This window comes from Cetorhinus maximus, chromosome 26, assembly GCF_964194155.1.
Source record: "Cetorhinus maximus chromosome 26, sCetMax3.hap1.1, whole genome shotgun sequence".
In the NCBI taxonomy this organism is placed as follows: Eukaryota; Metazoa; Chordata; class Chondrichthyes; order Lamniformes; family Cetorhinidae; genus Cetorhinus; species Cetorhinus maximus.
Window position 1 is genome coordinate 7325562 of NC_135904.1, and position 21875 is coordinate 7347436.

The 21875-nt window shown below is 44.4% G+C and overlaps 1 protein-coding gene across 3 annotated transcripts in view; it reads right to left on the reverse strand.

The window, feature by feature from the left end:
• Window positions 1–21875, reverse strand: part of paqr5b (progestin and adipoQ receptor family member Vb) — a 92477-nt gene that overhangs the window by 21710 nt on the left and 48892 nt on the right. For all 3 annotated transcript variants that reach the window (XM_078530046.1, XM_078530045.1, XM_078530047.1), the window contains exons 2-5: window positions 18144–18371; window positions 11704–11831; window positions 3362–3567; window positions 2983–3109 (exon numbers count right to left, since the gene is read on the reverse strand). In XM_078530046.1, coding sequence (XP_078386172.1) covers window positions 2983–3109; window positions 3362–3567; window positions 11704–11831; window positions 18144–18194 — 512 coding nt within the window. In that variant the 5' untranslated portion in view covers window positions 18195–18371. The remainder of the gene's footprint in view (window positions 1–2982; window positions 3110–3361; window positions 3568–11703; window positions 11832–18143; window positions 18372–21875) is intronic.

Consider the following 21875-nt stretch of genomic DNA (forward strand, 5'->3'; position numbering starts at 1 on the left):
TGCACAGTGGCAGCAGTGTGTACCATCTATAAGATACACTCACCAAGGCTCCTTAGACTGCATTTTCCAAACCCATGGCCTCTACCGCCTAAAAGGACAAGGGCAGCAGATGCAAGGGAACACCACCACTTGCATATTCCCCTCCAAGTCACTCACCATCCTGACTTGGAACTACATCACCATTCCTTCACTGTCACTGGGTCAAAACCCTGGAACTCTCTCCCTAACAGCACTGTGGGTGTATCTACACCACATGGGCTGCAGCGGTTCAAGAAGGCAGCTCACCACCACTTTCTCAAGGGCAATTAGGGACGGGCAATAAAAATGCTGGCCTAGCCAGCGATGCCCACATCCCGTGAAAGAATTTTTTTTAAAATCAGAGAATGTAATGAAGTTACAATTCAAAAATAAAACAGTGGAGACCTAATTGAAGTGTATACATTTTGAGGGGGATAGGTAGAGTGGATAGGAAGACCCAATTCCTCTTGGTTGAGAGGTCAACAACTAGGGGTCATAGATTTCTGGTAAGGGGTAGGGGGTTTAAAAGGTATTCAAGGGGAAATTTGTTCCCTCAGGGTTTGATGGGGATCTGAAATTCATTGCCTGAAAGGGAGGTAGAGCCAGAAACCCTCATAACATTTAAAGAAGTACTTGATATGCACTTCAAGTTCATAACCTACAAGGCTACAAATTAAGAGCTGGTTAGTGGGATTAGGTTGGTGCCTACTTGTCAGCCAGCATGGACACAATGGGTTGAATAGCCTCCTTCCGTGCTGCAAATTTCTTCTGTGTTACATCTTTGTACCTTTCACCCATTTGAAATATTGAGGAGCAAGGAGAAAGCTCACAGTGCAAGACACCATCATGTGTGGAAAAGAGAAGATGAGAAAAATTAAGGAGCTAAGGCTAGGTGATGTCAAGTTTGGGTTTTAAAAGCTGAAAGACTGCAAGGGGAAAGGGAGTATTGAATGAGGCAAGAGGCTCCATAGTCGAGTTGCCAACTCTGGCCAGGTGTATTCCTGGAGGTTTCATCACATGACCTCCTCCTTCCAACTGCACTACCCCCACACTGTTGCCATTGGTCACCCAACACACTCATTCGCCAGACACGTCTTCCAATCGGAAGGCAAACGGATTCTTCATTACCTGATTGGATGAATCTTGACTGTCAGTTAAACAGCCTTTTGTTCCCCATTCTGATCTTTTTCTAACTAACAACATGAATAAAGAAAATGAAAGAAACACATATTTTAAAAAATGTCCCCCCCAATTTTTCTCTGGGGTCTGTTCGCCCTCAAAATTAGTGACCCATTCCTGGCAAATACAGGGCAACCCTGGATCCATAGCTCAGTTGGTAACACACTCGCCTTTGAACCTCGAGGTTGATGTCCAACTCCAAGAGCTCGAGCCCAACAATCAGGGCTCCAGTACTGAGGGAGTACTGCATTGTCAGAAGTGCTGTCTTTGGATGAAATGTTAAACTGAGGTCTCATCTGCTGGCTTGGGTGGATGTAAGAGACCCATGGCACTATTTTGAAGAACATTAGAGGAGTTATTATCCTGTATTTATCCCTCGATCAACAACACAAAAGAAAGATTATCTGGTCATTATCGTATTGCTGTTTGTGGGATCTTGCTGTGTGCAAATTGGCTGCCACTTTTCCTATAACAATGACAGCATTTCAAGGAGTGCCTTGTTGGCTCTAAAGAGCTTTGAGATGTCTGGTGATCATGAAAAGTGCAACATAAGTGCAAATCTTTCTTTCTTTTTAACCCTAGTCTAGAAGCTCACCAATACATTTGGCTCAGTTGAGAAGGACAGATGAGATATCAAGAGGGTTGTCAGGACCTGTGGAACTCTACCCCAACCAGAGCCAGTGCTATCAGCAAAGAAACAGAGGTAGAGGATACGGAAACTGTTAGTCAACTGCAATTTTAGTCAGTAATACATTCGGTAACAAGGTTGAGCTAGTGGCACCTGGGACATGTCCTTTCTACCATCAGTTTTATTTTTAATTGGTACATGAGACATGGGCATTCCCAGCAAGGTCAGCTAGCATTTATTGCCCACCACTAATTTCCTTCAAGAAGGTGGTGGTGGTCAGCCACCTTTTTGAGGTCATTTAGGAGTCAGCCACACTGTTATGAGTCTGAGTCACATATAGACATAGACCAAGTACGGATAAAAGATTTTCTTCCCTAAAGGGCATTAGTGAACCCAGATAAGTTTTTACAACAATCCTGTACTTAAAACAGTCACCTTTACTGATACTGGCTTTTTAATTCCAGATTTTTAATTATTTATTTGAACTTTAATTTCCCCATTTGCTGTGGTGGGATTTGACACCATGTCTCCAGGTTATCAGTCAGATCTTTGCATTATTGCTCCAGTAGCGGAACCACTATGCTACCATCCCCCACCAAATCAGTGAAACAAACAAGGCAATGAGCAGCGAGCGCAGGGTCATAAGGGTCATTGTCATCTGGAAGTTTTGCAGGGGTTCTCTGAGTCTTCTGCTGTTCACATCACTTGTCCAGGAATTCTGCTACAGTTACGGTGGGAGATTGGGAAAACCCCAGCAGTAATCCACGCAGTGTAATTAGGGCCACTGCAATTCAGGCCAAAGTGTAACTAGGGGGCCTTCATGCAATTTGGGACAAAGTGCAATTTGGGTCACCGTGTAAATGGGATCAGAGAGTAATTAGAGTGTCAGAATCATTTGGGTCACTGTATGATCACGATCAGAGTCAAAACATAATTAGGGTCACAATGAGATTTGACCAGCAGCTATCACAAAATTCTGATATGTTCTGACGTCTTTGATTCAGTCAATCAATACAATGCCCTCATAGCTAATTCTGTTGGCATTATATCGGTGAGCAGCATGAGGCTATTCTAGTGAACCAAACATTGAAATGGCTTCCTCATCTTGTACCATAACAACTGCAAACAAAGTGTGATGTTCTGGTAACCAGCCTTACCTGGAATAGCATGATAGAGCAGTACAAACAATAGTATTGAAGACAGCAACAGGTACAAACCACTTGTGGAAGGTGGTATTGATCCATTTGTCAGGCATGATGTAGGCTGCGTAGACAGTGGCGGAGCCTAAGGGGAAAGGGCAATGCAAAATGTAAAACTGTCATACACCTTTCATCAGCACAATTCACAATTACTTGGGGACAAATTTCCTCAGAGCATCTCACCGATGGTAACCCTGTTTATGTATGTCTAGGCAGGCTTTCTACCAAATTGCTGCCAAAGTTACCACAGGCCAGTTAGAGAAGCTATAAGGATATCCATCTTCCCCCAATGACATGTTGGTTATACATTTAGCTAGAAGCAATGCAGTATTTGTACCTAGGCTGTACAGGCTGAGAGCACCATAGTCAAAAAAGAAGCAGATATGTCTGGCTCGGGTGGACATTGAGCTAAATGTATGGGCACAACTTGAGGTAAATGGGTAGATGCAACTCGACAGCATGTAAACAAGGAGAGGCCATGTGTACGCTTCATTCCAAAAGTCCAGGGTGTAGGAGAGAGCCAGGAGGTTCCACAGGAAATACCTGCAAGGGAGAAGATAATTTTTCATTAAATTCAATGGAATAAAGTTTAATACAGACAGAAAAGCAGATTTTCAATAAATTCAGCTTTGAGCTTGCTCAACCCACTTCTTATATTACAACAGTAAACACACTTCAAATGTGCTTCATCGCCTGTAGAGCACTTTGAAGTGTCCTTGGTATTTGGTACGGTTTCCACTCTATAGTCTTCCACAAGGGAATTTTCACAGGAGGTGCATAATGAGTGCAATGGATGGTCACATTAAGTTAAAAAGTTCAACTGATTTTCCTTAAATGAATCCTTACAGGGCATGGAGATTAAAGTTTGTGGAAGATTGTTCCAGTCCTTAATTGTTCTTGGGGGGAGAAAGGAGTTAGCAAAGGAAGTATGTTGGGGTGTGCACAGTTGGAGCTGTTGGTTGTGAACTCTTTGAGCTCAGTCACTTTTGGGCTTAATGTATTGCTTAGAAATATTCATCATTTTATAGAGGCAGGTCAACCCATGGGCTCTTCTTTGGCTCTGAGACTGTGCCCACCTAGCGAGGTAACCAACGGGGAGACTCTAGAATCTCACAAGTAACTGTTTGCAATGAAAGGAGCTGCCCGTCATTGAACTTTCTCAAGGAGGGGAATGTTTTTAGCAGTATACGGGTCCCAAGCAGCTATGCCTCACTCTGATAGTGGTCTAACCAATGTCTGATACAGCAAATACGGCAGATGCTGGAAATCTGAAATAAAAACAGAAAATGCTGGGAAAACTCAGCAGGTCTGACAGCATCTGTGGAGGGAGAAACAGAGTTAACGTTTTGAGTCTGTATGACTCTCCTTCAGAACTAAAGAGAAGTAGAAATGTGATGAATTTTATACTGTTTAAGAGGGGGAGAGCTCCTGAGCTCCCACCCATCCCTGACCTTGATTTTGCTCCACCTGCTCCACCCCCTCTTCAGCAGTATAAAATCCATCACATTTCTACTTCTCTTTAGCTCTGAAGGAGAGTCATACAGACTTGAAACGTTAACTTTGTTTCTCTCTCCACAGATGCTGCCAGACCTGCTGAGTTCTTCCAGCATTTTCTGTTTTTTTTTCTGGTGCAGCATTTCCTTTGCTGTAGGTGAAGAGTGATGGAAGCTCCATTTCACAAACCCAAGTGTTTTGGATGCCTTGGAGGCTGCATATTGACTCTGTACATTCCACTTTAAATGTGGATTCCTAAGAAACGTTCCTTTATTAACTTCGAGGGGGGAGATCAGGCATTGTGTAGCTGGGTACTTTTGGACATTGAGCACTGTCTTTAGCCAGTCTCTTATTGGAATCCGAAGAAAATGTCATCTGGGTTTTCCACAATGAATTATCTGGCAGGAAAGCAGTGTAACCCCTGAGCAAATGACAACTGAGACCACTGGATAATATAATGTTCATTCTGCTGTAATTCGTTCAAAATTTGTCTACAATTATGTGATTTAATGCAGCAAATTGTTGAAGTGGGGGAGGTGATGGCATAATGGTATTGTCACTGGACTAGTAATCCAGAGACCCAGGGTAATGCTCTGGGGGCTTGGGTTCAAATCCCACCACGGCAGATGGTGGAACCTGAATGCAATCAAAATCTGGAATTAAAAAGTCTAACGATGACCATGAAACCTTTGTTGATTATTGTAGGAACCTATCCAGTTCACTAATGTCCTTTAGGGAAGGAAATCTGCTGTCCTTACCTGGTCTAGCCTACATGTGATGCCAAATCCACAGCAATAACTCTTAACAAGGGCAATTAGGGATGGGCAATAAATGCTGGCCTAGCCAGTGATGTATACATCCCATGAATGATTAAAGTGAAGTCAGAAATATTGAGATGCACTGGAGAACATACAAAATGCCAGGATTGAGAGGTTGTAACTCTTGGGAAAGATTGAATAGATTGGTGCTTTTTCCCCCAGAAAAGGGAAGAATGAAGGGTGGCCTGGCAGAGGTCTCTAAAATTATTATGGGTATTGACAGGGTAGATGTAGAGAAGATGTTTTCAGCTGTCTATAGACTCTACACTTAAGGGTAATAAATATAAAGTAGTCACTAATAAATTCAATAAGGAATTCAGGAGAAACCTCTTTACCCAGAAAGTGGTGAGAATGCTGAATTTTCTACCACATGGAGTAGATGAGGCAAATAGCATAAATGCATTAAAGGAGCAGTTAGATCAGTGCTTGAAGGAGAAAGGAGTAGAAGGGCCGGCTGTTAGGGTTAGATAAATTAAGGGAGGTTGCATGGAGCATAAACAATGGCATAGGTCAGTTGGCCCGAAAGGTTCTTTGTTGTAAATTCTACGTATGTCGACAAATCGCAGTTTATGAAAACTTGCCCTGTAAAGGACGATGTTGTGATATCACTTCGAGGGAGTATGCAAATGAGCAGGTAACCAAGATGTAAAGCAGCATGTGACCAGCAGCTTGTCATGTGTGTTGGAATTGCAGCTGTGCTGTCCCTGTGAGTAATAGTTGCTGAATCCTCAAAGTAGATCTGTCGGTTAAACCATCCTATAATGTATCTTCAAATAAACCAAACCTATGTATAGATTACCAGTCCTGTGTGTGAGATTGGTATGTTTGCGTAAAACAGACATAGAAACATAACAGTGGACGGCTCCTTTAAATGTGATCACTGTTTGTCGCTTATTTATTCATTCTGTATGGATTTTTCTGAAAATATTTACAGTAAAGTACATTCCATGCTGCCTGTTGCCAGATTCTTTCTAACGGGTTTAGAACGAGTTTTACAGTTACAAAGGACAACATATATCAGCTACACCCTTACTACCCGGGTTTGATGCAATGCACGGCAAATCTCACAGGTCGCAACTTTGCTAACATGACACCCTTTCTGAAAAGTACAGACTTTCCTCCATAATGGGGAGCTACAATTGTGAAAAGCGTTTTTGGCTTTCTTTCAGAAGCTATATTTTTGGGGGGGGGGTGGAAAAGAGACAATCTCTCTCATCCCTGGAGCCATTGTTTTCACACACTCACAAATTCCCCATGTTACCGTGTGTGAGCCGCGTTACATTCAACAAAGCTGAGAATGGCGGCCTTAGGCACTGAAGTCTTGTGTTTTGAGTAACACAGCACAAACATTTTACACCATTCTCCCACTGCTCAGTTGTGGCTGGAGCCCAGACTGAGAAACCTGTACTTGATGTAAACAGGCTGGTGGAGGACATTTACTAAGTCAGCCTGAGCAGCCATAAACCTTCGTGTGTAGCGTATGCGATTGTCTTGAGGATCATTAGCAAACCATTTATCACCTTCATTTACCTGTATTGCTGCAGCCAGCAAGCAATCAGAAAATTGCCTGACTCCCTCCTACGTTGCACCAAGGAGTTTTCTTGACTTTATTGTGAAAATGATTCAAAGCAAATTGCTGTCAGAGGAAGTACTTCAAAGTGATACCCCTAGGTCAACTTGCTGTAAGAAAAGCCTGATTTGTTTTGGAGTATTTTGCCAGTTTAATAAGGTGCAGATGGAGGCAACTGTACCACAACTGCCTCCCACAGCCAAGTAACCATTCCACATGAGTGATCTCCGACGAGGGCTATCAGAGCTGCTCCCTCCCCCCCTCACATCACAGTGAAGTTGATCCTGACATCACCCACAAGAAAGAACGTGCATTTATATAGCGCCTTTCACAGCCTCAGGCTGTCATAGAGCACATTACAGCCAATGAAGTACTTCTGCAGAATAATGACTGCTGTAATGTAGGAAACATGGCAATCTGCGCACAGCAAGATCCCAGAAACTGCAGCGAGATATATGACCAGTCCACCTGCTTATTTTTTTTTTTGTTGGTTGGGGGATGAATGTCGGCTGGAAAGAAGACCCCTTGCTCTTCATCAGAATACTGCCATGGGACATGTCCATGCAAATAATCTTTCCAGCAGGTGTCTCTGAATTGCATTCAGGACCAGGAACCCTGGCAGACATTTTCATTTTCCCTAACCCAGGGGTGTAACCCCACCTACCTCCGTGCCAACTGAGACCAAACCAACTCTGTTTCTGTGCCATAGACTCTAACGTAGTTCAGAACATCATGTCAGCACTGGCAGGGGATTTTACTCCTTATTGGATTTTTAACGACCTTGACCTCTTCCTTGCTTGCATGAATGCAAACACAGCTTCATCTCCTGAATTAAAACTAATCAAACTGAAATGAGTTGGAATCCAGCCTTGGCTCAAACCCCAAAAGACTGGAAAAAAATTACAGCACAAGATTGCTGCTCATGCAGTACAGACATAGCGCTGAGCAGCTATTCTAATCAGTGCTGTTAACCTGTTAAGGATAAGTAACTTGTCAACTGTTTTAAAATAACACAAAGAGAAGTTCACTCCAAATGTGCCAAGTGTTCATACTGAGCCAGCATTGGCCAGAAAATCCACTCATCAGCAATAGTACCCAAAAAGCTGGTAGCCTCGTTGGTTTGGGAAATAAAAACACAGATGCTGCCAGACCTGCTGAGCTTTCTCCAGCATTTCCTGTCTTTATTTCAAGTTTCCAGCATCTGCATTATCTTGCTTTTATATTTGAAAAGGCATTCTCACTGATTTCCACTATTTGGCAGCCAGTATCAGGTTATTTATAGCGTGACAACGTTCTGTTTACATTGTCCCAGCAATGTTGTGGGATCGATCATGTTGCGACATCATAATTTCATCTTTCACAACATGTTCAAGAAAGACTTGCATTTATATAGTGCCTTCCGCAACCTCAATATGCTGCAAACGTTTAAGCCCAATTAAATACTTTTGAAGTGCAGTTACTGTTGTAATGTAGGAAACACAGCAGCCACATTTCACACAGCAAGATCCCACAAACAGGAATGTGATGATGATGATGATGATGACCAGGTAATTTGTTTTTATGGCTGAGGGATAAAGATTTACCAGGAGAACCTCCCTTGCTCTTCTTCACGGTAGTAGCACTTAATCCAGGCTGATACCCCAGTACAGAGCAGTACTGAGGGAGTGCTGCACTGTCCATGATGCTAACCATCTCAGTTTGGCATAAAAGATCTCACTGCACTGTTTCGAAGAAGAGCAGGGGAGGTTCTCCTGGGCGTTCTGACAAATATTTATCCCCAGCCGGTGACAACCACACCTATGAAAGAATTTTTAAAAATCTCCCACCCTCAAGGACATTCTGCTCTGAAGGACAATGTATCGTGACACACGGTGAATGCTTGTCGAAAGATCGGTCCATTTTTTAAAATAACTAGAATGATACCCAGGAGTGAACACAAGGGTTTAGTCTAAACAAAGGTAACAATAGTTTATATAGAGAGTAATGTATGCTCAGGTTAGATGGTACAGCCAATCAAAGGGTAATTGGTGAAATGGTAGCCGGCAATGAATTGTTCTCAGAAGCAAAATCCTGCAGATGCTGGAAACCTGAAATAAAAACAGAAGACGCTGGAAACGCTCAGTAGATGTGGCAGAAACTGTGAAAAGAGAAATGTTTCATCTCCATGACATTTTGCCAGGACAATGAGTCATTTTCATTTGAGATGCTGCTGGAATGTCATAAAAACAGATTGCCCGGTCATCATCATCACATTCCTGTTTGTGGAATCTTGCTGTGAGAAATTTGGCTGCTGTGTTTCCTACATTACAACAGTGACTACACTTCAAAAGAATGTAATTGGGCTTAAACATTTGTGACGTCCTGAGGTTGTGAAAGGCGCTATACATAAGAAAGTCTGATGTCACAACATGGCCATTCCCACAACATTGCTGGGACAATGTAAACAGATCTTGGGGTCGCGCTATAAATAATCTGATACTGGCTGCCAAATATTGACACAAAGTGCTCCAGTTTGCATGACTGACATCCGTCCACATTCTCCCTCTCCCCTTAAAATTAATAAAAGGTGCAAAAACGGAGATAAAAGGGACAAACATTCCAGCAGCATCCCCAATGAAAATGACTCATTGTCCTGGCAAAATGTCATTGAGATGAAACATTTCTCTTTCCACAGTTTCTGCCACATCTACTGAGCATTTCCAGCGTCTTCTGTTTTTATTTCAGGTTTCCAGCATCTGCAGGATTTTGCTTCTGAGAACAATTCATTGCCGGCTACCATTTCACCTATTGCCCTTTGATTGGCTGTACCATCTAACCTGAGCATACATTATCGTCTATATAACCTATTGTAATCTCTGATCAGACTAAACCCTTGTGTTCACTCCTGGGTATCATTCTATTCATTAAAAAAAATGGACCAATCATTTGACAAGTATTCACCGTGTGTCACGATACATCATCCTTCAGAGCAGAATGTCCTTGAGGGTGGGAGTTTTTTTTAATTCTTTCATGGGATGTGGGCATCACTGGCTAGGCCAGCATTTATCACCCATCCCTAATTGCCCTTAAAAAGTGGTGGTGAGCTGCTTTCTTGAACCGCTGCAGTCCATGTGGTGTAGGTACACCCACAGTGCTGTTAGGGAGGGAGTTTCTGGATTTTGACCCAGCGACAGTGAAGGAATGGTGATATATTTCCAAATCAGGATGGTGCGTGGCTTGGCAGGGAACTTACAGCTGTTGGTGTTCCCATGTGTCTGTTGCCTTTATCCTTCTAGGTAGTACAGGTTGTGCATTTGGAAGGAGCTGTCAAAGGAGCCTTAGTGAGTTCCTATAGTGCATCTCATATATAGTACACACTGCTGCCACTGTGTGACAGTGGTGGTGGGAGTGTGTCTAAGTTGGTGGTTGGGGTGGCAATCAGGCTTTATCCTGGATGGTGTTGAGCTTCTTGAGTATTGGAGTCGTAATCATCTGGGCAGGTGGAGAGTATTCCTGACTTGTTTCTTGTGGATGGGGGACAGGCTTTGAGGAGGGAGGAGATTGGTTACTGAACCTACAATTCCCAGTCTGTGACCTGCTGCTGTAGCCATAGTATTTATGTGGCTGGTCCAGTTCAGTTTCTGGTCAATGGTAGCCCCCAGGAAGTTGATAGTGGCGGATTCAATGATGGTAATGCCATTGAATATCAAGGACAGATGGTTAGAGTCTCTCTTGTTGCAGATGGTCATTGCCTGGCACTTGTATGGCATAAATGTTACCATCCACTTATCAGCCCACGCCTAAATGTTGTCCAGATCTTGCTGCATTTGGACAAGGACGTTATCTGAGGAGTTATGAATCGTATTGAACATTGTGCAATTATCAGCAAACATCTCACTTCTGACCTTATGATGGATACATCTGGGAGAGATGGAGATGGTGGGAGATATCTGGGAGAGATGGAGATGGTGGGAGATATCTGGGAGAGATGGAGATGGTGGGAGATATCTGGGAGAGATGGAGATGGCGGGAGATATCTGGGAGAGATGGAGATGGTGGGAGATATCTGGGAGAGATGGAAATGGTGGGAGATATCTGGGAGAGATGGAGATGGTGGGAGATATCTGGGAGAGATGGATATGAAATTTCACTGTGGCCACTGTCAGCTGTAGCTTCATATTGAATTGTGTCAATATCAATTTGCTGCAAGGCAACGCTCCTGCTCATGTTCAAGCTAATAAGAGAAATGCTGAATTGGCCCTGAAGGTGTTTATAAACCTTCCCTGTCAGCTGAGGAATTGTGACAGCTAGCAACTTTCTGACGACACTGGACATGTTCAAAGACACCCAAGTTTGATTGTGAATGGAACTCTTTGGGAAGAGTTTGGAGTTTCACTGTGACCCATTTTGTCAGATGGAGCTTCTGTCAGTATTACTGTCAATATCAATTTGACATGGTGGTAAAACTCTTGCCTATGATTTTGAAAGTTGTGGAGTCTCAATAATTTCGGCTGCCCCTTCAGTCTGGCACTGAGGGAGTGCTGGACTGATGTCTTTCCAAAGAAATCAAGGGTTTGTTCATTCAAAAAAAGAGCTGGGAGATGTCCTGGTGTCCATGCCGATATTCATCCCTTAACCGACACCACTAAAGCAGATTAACTAGTCACAGCTCATCGCCAATGTGGGATCTTGCTGTGCGTAAACTGGTTGCCGCGCTTGCCTACAAAACAAGAGTGACCACACCAAGGGTGTGAAAGGTGCTATATAAACACAAGCTCATTCTTCATGAGTGTAGTTCCATGTCCAGTGATCACTTACCAGGTCGGTAGGAAGTGGGTCCAGATGTTCACAGTCTCATTTGTCAATTGGAAAAGACTGAATAAGCAATCAGTAGCTGTGCTCCTTGGGTGGCGATATCCAAAGATGATGCTGTGTTCATGGAATACCTGTTGCACATAATTAGAGCACATGATTAAGTGGTTTACTCTTTAGTTGAATTGCCTGAAATGTTGGGGCAGAATTGCTGGGTTTAGACAGGCTGCAGAGGGGATTTTTTTTTTATCCGTTCATGGGATGTGGGCATCACTGGCTAGGTCAGCATTTATTGCCCATCCCTAATTGCCCTTGAGAAGGTGGTGGTGAGCTGCCTTCTTGAACCGCTGCAGTCCCTGTAGTGTAGGTACACCCACAGTGCAAGAAATCATCTCTTGCTGTTGAATTCGATGTCAGACTAGAGATGGTGATGAGGTGGCGAATCTCATGACATAGTCTAAGTCAGGCAAGCAAGAGATCTCACCTCAGGCATAAAATCCATCGGTTGGGATACCCCGCAAATGATGCCCAGCAAGAACCTACCACATGGTGCAAGTGACAGCATCTTGCTGATCAATGAGGCATTCCTAATATATTGGAGCGGTAAGATCAAGTTGTTAATCATCTATAAGATTCTGCTAAGAACAGCACCTCTCAAGATGCTACCACATAAGAAGGACATATATTTATATATGAACATACATAACTAATGACTAGAAAAAGACTATCTAGTCCATCAAGCCTACCCCACACACCATGATGGATGGAGCATTTTTTGTTTGTTCTTGTGATGTGAGCATCACTGGCTAGGCCAGCATTTGTTGCCCATCCCTAATTGTGCTTAAGAAGGTGGGGGAGAGCCAACTCCTTGAACCGCTGCCATCCACATGGTATAGGTGCACCCACAGTGCTGTTAGGGAGGGAGTTCCATGATTTTGACCCAGCAATAATGAAAGAGCAGCAATATAGTTCCAAGTCAGGATAGTGTATGATTTGGAGGGGAACTTGCAGGTGGTGGTGTTCCCATGCATCTGTTGCCTTCTCCTCCTAGGTGCTCAAAGTCACAAGTTTGGAAGGTGCTATTGGAGGAGCCCTGGTGACTTGCTACAGTGCATCTTGTCGATGGCACACGCTGCTGTCACTGTGCACCAGTGGAGGAGGGTGTGAATGTTGAAGGTTTTGGATGTGATGCCAACCAAGCAGGCTGCTTAGGCCTGGGTGGTGTCCAGCCTCTTGAGTATTGCTGGAGCTGCACTCATCCAGACCAATGGAGAGTATTCCATCACACTCTTGACTTGTGCCTTGCAGATGGTGGACAGGATTTGGGGAGGCTGGAGGTGAGCTATTCGCCGCAGGATTCCCAGCCTCTGGCAAGGCACTTCCCACCAATCACCCAGCCTCTCCCCCGCCCTATCTGTAGACATCCTTGGAGAGGCGTAAAAGCCTGGAAAATTCCTCTCTGATACCACCACCCACTCCCCCAACCCCAGCCGTTAGACACCAGGAAATCACAGGGACAAAGTGTTATCAAGAAAGACATTTATCTTCTAAAGTATCTGAGGGGAAGCTGCAACATCGCTGAGTGGAGTAACAGCCCTGAAGCTTTCCCCCTTGACAACTCAAGAGATGCTCGTCCTTTGAGTCGTAAGCCTGTTGCTTATACGCAGCGACTCAGTGAGCACATTTTCTGGTTTCATGTGTTAAGTGGCAGTTATTACTAAGAAGTTGGGCACAGAGAGAAGTGCAGTTAACTGTCAACCCATGTGATTTCCTGTCCATTAAACTACCGGGCAGAGAATTTCACCAGCTGCGAATCAAGCGCATTTACTTGTGTGCTTGAAATTCCAGGTATGCACAACCTACACATGAAGAGTTGGGGCCACTACATTGAGACACCTTCAAATGTCTAATTAACCGTCGTTGACTGAACCCGGGTTTAAGATTAGGAGAAATCTGGAGGGTTTTACAAATCTGTTGGAAAGTCAACTGCTTTGCCTGGCCAGTTTTTCCGCCTGACCTCTCCAGAACTAAGGGAGTTAGAAACCTGTTCCTATCTCTACACTCTGAACTAGCTGCAAGGATTTGAGGGAAGTCCGGGAAGGCCTCTGGAGTTACAGTGTATTAGCTTGCAGTACAGTAGCACTGTTGTGAATTCTGAATGGACGTCTTCCTGGAAGTTCCATCACCTACCTACCCACCTCTAACTGTCTCACCCGATCAAAAAAGCTTCTCTTCCTCGGTTTTAGCCCCAGTTATTAAAGTGCTGGAAGAAAATGTGAAAAAGTACCTATTTTTATTGCTCCTACGATCTTTCTTTTTTTGGAAAAATGTACTTTATTCAAAAATATCTGAAAGAACATTACAAAACATTTCAAAATGGCCATCACCAAAAGTGCAATCATATTCAAGTTTTCCACATAGATCATGAGGTGCTTCAATACAATCAATGAACATTACAGACATTTCAACATGGTCATTACAGGCACTCAGACAGTACAGTGATATTTAAGCTATCTACATAGATCATGCTGTACTCTGAGGTGCTTCAGTACAATTGTGATACATGTAGTATTCACTGACCTTTCTGCTGAGTTTGTTTTAGCTGTGCCCAGGAGATTAATCTTGAATTCCTGGACAATCCTGGAGAATTGGCAACCCTGTACCTCAGTGCAGTCACTGTGGCATTGGACTAGTAACTCATGGATATGAGCCAAACTCTTACACCAGACAGGTATGAAATTTGATTCAATGAAGCTAGTGATTTATGTTAGCACCTGAATGAAATGAGCATTGAAACTGTCAGATCATTGCAAAAGCCCAACTAATGACTAATGGAAAGGGGTTGTGCTCCTCTACACAGTCCCACCTACCTGTGAAACTAGTCCACACTGCAGTGTTGATTCCTAATGCTCTCTGAAGCTGGTTTGGCAACACCAGAGTCTCAAGGAATTGAAGGTTAATCTCTAGAACACCACTGGGTAAAAATCTTAGGGCCATTAAGAAAACAGTGTTTCTTTGAACACTTTTGTTTACAGGTATTTGTTGTAAAGATACTGGAAATGGAGGGAAAAGGGGCTGTTTGACTGGGTAGGACCATGGAAGGTGGAAGGTCATGTGATGAAACCTCCAGGAATATATTGGCAACTTACTCTGAAGCGACCCAAAAAGCCATTCAACTGTACAATCTTTAAAGCGAAGGCTCACCACCTTCTCAAGACAAGGGCAATAAATAGAAGTTTGTCAGAATCCTGAGAATGCCTCGTCCTTTAAAGTTGATTTTTCCTCCCTTCCAATCGGGAATACCCGACTGTTTTCCCACTGAGACCAGGACTGGGGCAGGATCCACACAGTCTAACGGCTTCACCTCCCCGGTTACATCATGCAGTTTAAGTTTAAATCAATATAAGTTGAACTTGTCATTTTTAGCACTATTAAATAAGTATCGCATTTGCATAGATAAAATAACAACACGACCTGCATACGAGCATACGGATTAGGAGCAGGAGTAGGCCATTTGGCCCCTTGAGCCTGTTCTGCCATTTAATAAGATCATGGCTGATCTGATTGTGGTCTCTACTTTCCTGTCTACCTCTTCGACTCCCTTATCAGTCAAGGATCTATCTAGCTCAGCATTATAAATATTCAATGACCCTGTCTCCACTGCTCTCTGGGGAAGAAAATTCAACAGAATAACAATCCTCTGAAATAAATAATTTTCCTCATCTCTGCCTTAAAGGGGAGGCCCCATATTTTTAAACTGTGTCCCCTAGTTCTAGTCTTTCCCATAAGGCTTTCCCTTTAAGTATCCACCCTGTTCAGTTCCCTTAGGATCAATGTTTGAACCATTTGCCAATAAGGAATTGACAGTAATGAATAAAACATCCCCTAGGCAGTGAAACTGGTGCTATTTTTAGAATTGGCAACCCTGGATGCAGCTGGAAAAAAAGCACAAATAATTGGTAGAAGCAGATCTAATGACATTACCATTGAATCCCCCACTATCAACATCCTGGGGGTTACCATTGACCAGAAACTGAACTGGACCCAGCCATATAAATAGTGTGGCTACAAGAGCAGGTCAGAGGCTGGAAATTCTGAGGTGTGTAACTCAACTCCTGACTCCCCAAAGCTTGTCCACCATCAACAATGTACAAGTCAGGAGTGTGATGGAATACTCTCCACTTGCCTGGATGAGTGCAGCTCAAGAAGCTCGACACCATGTTAAGAAGGGTGTAAATGCATTGGAAGCAATTCAGAGAAGGTTTACCAGACTAATACCTGAATGGGCGGGTTGTCTTATGAGGAAAGGTTGGACAGGTAAGGCTTGTATCTGCTGGAGTTTAGAAGAGTAAGAGGTGACTTGATTGAAACATATAAGATCCTGAGGGGTCTTGACAGGGTGGATATGGAGAGGATGTTTCCTCTTGTGGGGGAATCTAGAACTAGTTTAAAAATAAGGGGTTGCCCATTTAAAATGGAGATGAGGCAAAAATCTTTCTCTCAGAGGGTCGTGGGTCTGTGGAACTCTCTTCCTGAAAAGGCAATGGAAGCTTGGTGGGGATGTCTTTGAATATTTTTAAGGCAGAGGTAGATAGATTCTTGATAAGCAAGGGAGTGATAGGAGGGAGAAAACAGTGAATTACAGATGAGTTAGCCTAACATCAGTAGTAGGGAAAATGCTAGGGTCTATTATAAAGGATGTGAAAACAGGACACTTAGAAATTAGGCAAAGTCAATTGGACAAAATCAGCATGGATTTATGAAAGGGAAATCATGTTTGACAAACCTACTGGAGTTTTTTGAGGATGTAACTAGCAGAATTGATAAGGGAGAACCAGTGGATGTGCTGTATTTGGATTTTCAGAAAGCTTTTGATAATGTCAAACATAAGAGGTTAGTGTGTAGAATTAAAGCACATGGGATTAGGGGTAATATATTGGCATGGATTGAGAGTCGGTTAGCAGACAGGAAACAGAGAGTAGGAATAAATGGGTCTTTTTCGGAGCGACAGGTGGTGACTAGTGGAGAACTACAGGGATCAGTGTCTGGGCCCCAACTATTCACAATATATAATAATGATTTGGATGAGGGAACCAAATGTAATATTTCCAAGTTTTCTGATGGCACGAAACTTGGTGGGAATGTGAGCAATGAGGAGGGTGTTAAGAGGCTTCAAGGCAATTTAGACAGTTGAGCGAGTGGGCAAATACATGGCAGACGCAGTATAACGTGGATAAGCATGAAATTACCCACTTCGGTAGGAAAAACAGAATGGCAAAGTATTGTTTAAATGGTGATAGATTAGGAAATGTTGATGTACAAAGGGACCTGGGTGTCCTTTTACAGCAATCACTGAAAGCAAACATGTAGGTGCAGCATGCAGTTAAGAAGGCAAATGGTATGTTGGCCTTCATTGCAAGAGGACTTGAGTACAGGGGCAAGGATGTCTTACTGCAGTTGAACTCCCATGCTCAAATCCTATCAGCATGTCCTTCTATTCTTTTCTTCCCCCATGTGCTTACATAGCTTCCCTGTCAGTGCATCTCTGTGATCTGAATTTGGGCTCCCTGTGGTAGGACATTCTACACGTTCTTAGCATTCTGGGTAAAATCAGTTTCTCCTGAATGTTTTGTTTGATTTACTAGCGACTCTCTTATATTTATGGCCCCTTGATAGCAACGAGGAGCCCTGGGTGACTTCTCCTTCCTGAATCCAGAGGTGCAGGGGCCATCGAGACTGAGATCAATAAGAGAATGAGCCAGGGATTGGACCTGGGCCTTGTACGTGGCAGGGGGTCTACCCCAGCAATCGTGACAGCTCCTGCAGAGATGCTAACGTGATGCCCCATAACGTGGGCTGCAAAATGCTATTGTTTTCCGTAAGGTGACCTTTGCTCAGGCGCAGATTTTTTTTTTTGCCCTACTTTTAAAGTCTCAGAGGAGTAATGTGCGCATCATTTCTTCCAGCAGTGTGTTGGGAATAAACAACAGCACTTCATTCCACTTTTTACCCTTTGGCTCGAAAACGATTTTCTGTTTTGTTTATCTAGAGGTTGGCAAATTTGGAGCACGACCCAGAAAAAACCCCAACCAAGTGATGCAGAGCCACGAGTGCGACGGCTCTTAATTCAGGTGGGCCCCATGGGTCACGAGTCCAAGCTGAGAGGGTGGGGAGCCTCGAGCATTAAAACAAGAACTTAATTCTCCATAATCTCCAATTCCCAGAAGCTTTCTTGTTCTCGTCCCTGTCACACACAGGCAATTAAGGTCATAAATAACAGCAGCCTTTTAATGATGAAAGAAAAATAATCTCACTCGTTGCCGTGGCTAGAAATGTCTAAAGCACTTTGGTATAAAACTACAAGCTGAATTTATAATTGTAACACAATAGGGCAACAAAAAGAGGTTAAAGGCAAGACAGAAATGGCAGGTTAAAATTTCACCTACTTTGGGCACCTGATTAATGCTGAGCAGACGAGGTAACTTTAGGCTCAGCATCCCTGAAGTTACTCTGCCGTCCCCGCCCAATGTATCCGCTTCCTCTGAGACCGGCCGAACGCGTGCTGGTGACAATGGCCCCTCTGCGATCTCCCTCCCTACCTCAGCAGCCCGATCTCCAGGTCCTTCACATCAGTTTCCTCTCGCACACTTAACTGTAGCTGCAGCACATCTGGTCTAAGGAAGCAACAGAAAGCACACACATGTGCCATTGCGTTAGCAACACTGATATAAGCAAGTACCAGAGACATTTTTAACTTTTGATCGAAAAGCCACTCCCAGAGCAATTCATTGTGACTTTTTTTCTCTTTCTTCCTTCAAGTATTCATCTCAGTTTTTCCACAGAGCTGACTGTCATGTCAAGGCAGCCGATCAGTGACTGACTAGAGAATGTAAATTAATAGTTCAACTGTTTCTCAGATACTAACAGAGAGCCACACAAAGACTAGTTTAAAGTCCGCCCACAATTTATAACCGTCATGTATTAAATTGCCAGTGCATTTTCTAACAAGCTCAAATGGACATTGTGGTGATTCAGTTCTTGGCAATGAAGCTGGTCCCAGGAATGTCTTTAATCCTTTGTTTTCAGTTGACACAATGGCCCAGTGGGTGAGGACATCATTGAACCCCACAGGTCCAACAATCCCAAATTTGGCTGGTCTGTGCTGAGCAGGCTGATTTTAGTGGCACATACCCAAGCTGTGCTGATCCCAGATGGGACAAAAATTAGGAACATTAGGAGCAGGATCAGGCCATTCAGCCCCTCAGAGACTGTTCTACTATTCAGTTAAGCCAATGGTTGATCTGTACCGCAGCTCCATTTACCTGTGCTTGCTCCATATCCATTAGCGCACATACCTAACAAAAACCTTCCGATAGAATCAGAGCACCATTAAGACATGTAAGGAAACCATTTGGCCCATCGAGTCTATCTGTTCAGCAATCCAATCAATCCCATTCCCTGGCTCTGTCCCCCATAGCCCTGCAAGTTTATTTCTCTCAAGTACCCAGCCACTTTCCCTTTGAAACCATTCATTTAAGCCTTGAAAATTCCAATTTCTACCACCTTTTGTGTGACATGGTGCTTCCTGATTTCGCTCCTGAATGGCCTGCCTCTAATTTTAAGATTTGGGCGGAATTTAGTTCCGGCGATTCCCCCACCTATTGAGGAACTGACGGGAGCCCCATATCCCACGGGCAGAGTTTTCTGCCTGTCGGGTGGGTGGGCCCGACCCAATCTCCAGCGGGCAGGGAGCCGATCCCCGCCGGAGAAGCAGGCCCCGCTGCCATTTTACGTGGGTGGGCCATTTAAGGCCCGCCCAGCGTGACGTCCGCCGGGAAGCGCTATGCGCTCCCTGTGTGAGCCGGGGGGAGGGATTCCCCAAAAGCGAGAGTGTGCTCTTTCGCACATGCGCATGATAAAGCGCACACCTCCCTGAGGCTAAGTGCAGCCTCAGGGAGATCGCTTCCACGTTGAAAAATATTAAAAATAGAAAAAAAAATGTCCCTAACATGTCCCCCTCATGTGACAATGTCTCATGTTCATAATTTTCAGAATAATTTTATTAAAATTTTTAAAACCCTGCATGAAACCTTATCCCGCCAGTGGATGAGGTTTCATGTTTTCTCTATTTGCCGCTAGGGCTCCTGGCCTGCCCCGCAACCTTAAGGTTGGACGGGCAGATCCTTTAATTGTTTAAATTATCCTGTCAATGGCCTCAATTGGCCATTGACAGGTCGGTGGGCCCGCAGCTGATTTTGCTGCACCCCCGCCTTCCTGAAAATTTAAATGGGGCGAGATGACGTCGGGGGTTCCACCCGACATCACCCCGCGTCATTTTACGCGTCGGCGAGTGGGCCCCGCCCCGTGCTCGCCCGATGGCAAAATTCTGCCCCTTCTGTCCAGGAGGCCTGATGCTGTTTCAGAGCAGTCAGGCACTTAACTGGCCATCATTGGGCTTTCCACGTGACCAAGACCCCAGCAAGACGGAAATCCTGCCACCGTGAGCTGCCGTCCAATCAGGGGCCAGCAGCTCTCATTGACAGCAGCAATACCAGGAGCAGTGGCTGCTACCAGTAATGTTCTGAGGCCTTTACCAGGGATCATAGCTGGATCCCTGGAGAAAGGTGAGTGATGGGAGTCACGGTGAAGGGGTCAACAGTGACCAGGGTGAAGCGGGATGGGAGAGGGGGGTGAGTGGGGTCAAATGCAAGGGCAGTAGGGTGGCTTTCAGTGGCACACCCATCCCCTCCTTTCTGATGCTGGGTCCCCCAATCTGGCCCTGAGTATTTGCAATGAATGACATCCCTAATAGAAATGCAGGAGCAGGAATAGGCCATTCTTCTAGAGGTCCCCAGCGTCAGAGATCCCATTCTTCAGCCAATTCAATTCACTGCACGTGATAGCAAGAAACACCTTAAGGAAATGGATACTGCTAAGGCTATGAGCACTGACAATATATTCTGGCAATTTTACTGAAGACTTGTGCTCCAGAACTTGCCGCGCCCCTAGCCAGGTTGTTCCAGTACAGCTACAGCACTGGCATCTACCTGGATATGTGGAAAATCGCCCAGGTATGTCCTGTATACAAGAAGCAAGACAAATCCAACCCGGCCAGTTACCCACCCATCAGTCTATTCTTGATCATCAGTAAAGTGGTGGAAGGGCTCATCAACAGTGCTATCAAGCGGCACTTGCTTAGCAATAACTTGCTCAATTTGGATTCCGCCAAGAAAACTCAGCTCCTGATCTCATTACAACCTTCGTTCAAACATGGACAAAAGGGCTGAACTCCAAATGTGAGGTGAGAGTGGCTGCCCTTTACATCAAAGCAGCATTTGACCAAGTGTGACATCAAGGAGCCCTAGCAAAACTGGAGTCAATGGGAATCAGGGGGAAAACCCTCCACTGGTTGGATTCATCCCTAGCACAAAGGAAGCTGGTTGTGGTTGTTGGAGGTTAATCATCTCAGTTCCAGGACATCACTGCAGGAGTTCCTCAGGGTAGTGTCCTCGACCCAACCACTTCAGCCGCTTCATCAATGACCTTTCTTCCATCATAAGGTCAGAAGCGGGGATGTTCGCTGACGATTGCACAATGTTCAGCATCATTTGCAATTCCTCAGATACTGAAGCAGTCCATGTCCAAATGCAACAAATCCTGTACAAAACATCTAGGCTTGGGCTGACAAGTGGCAAGTAACATTTGCACCACACAAGTGCCAGGCAATGATCATCTCCAATGAGAGAAAGTCTAACCATTGCCTCTCAACATTCAATGGCGTTACCAACGCTGAATCCCCCACTTTCAACATCCTGGGGGTTACTATTGACCACAAACTGAACTGGACTAACCATATAAATACTGCGGCTTCAAGGATGGGTTAGAGGCTAGGAATCATGTGGTGAGTAACTCAATCCTGACTCCTCAAAGCCTGTCCACCATCTACAAGGCACAATTCTGGAGTGTGATGGAATATTCTCCATTTGCCTGGATGAGTGCAGCTCCAACAACACTCAAGTGGCTTGACATTGTCCAGGGCAAAGCAGCCTGCTTGATTGGCACCCCTTCCACAAACATTCACTCCCTCCACCACCGAGACAGTGGCAGCAGTACCACCTACAAGATCCACTGCAGAAATCACAAAGATTCCTCCGATAGCACCTTCCAAATCCATGACT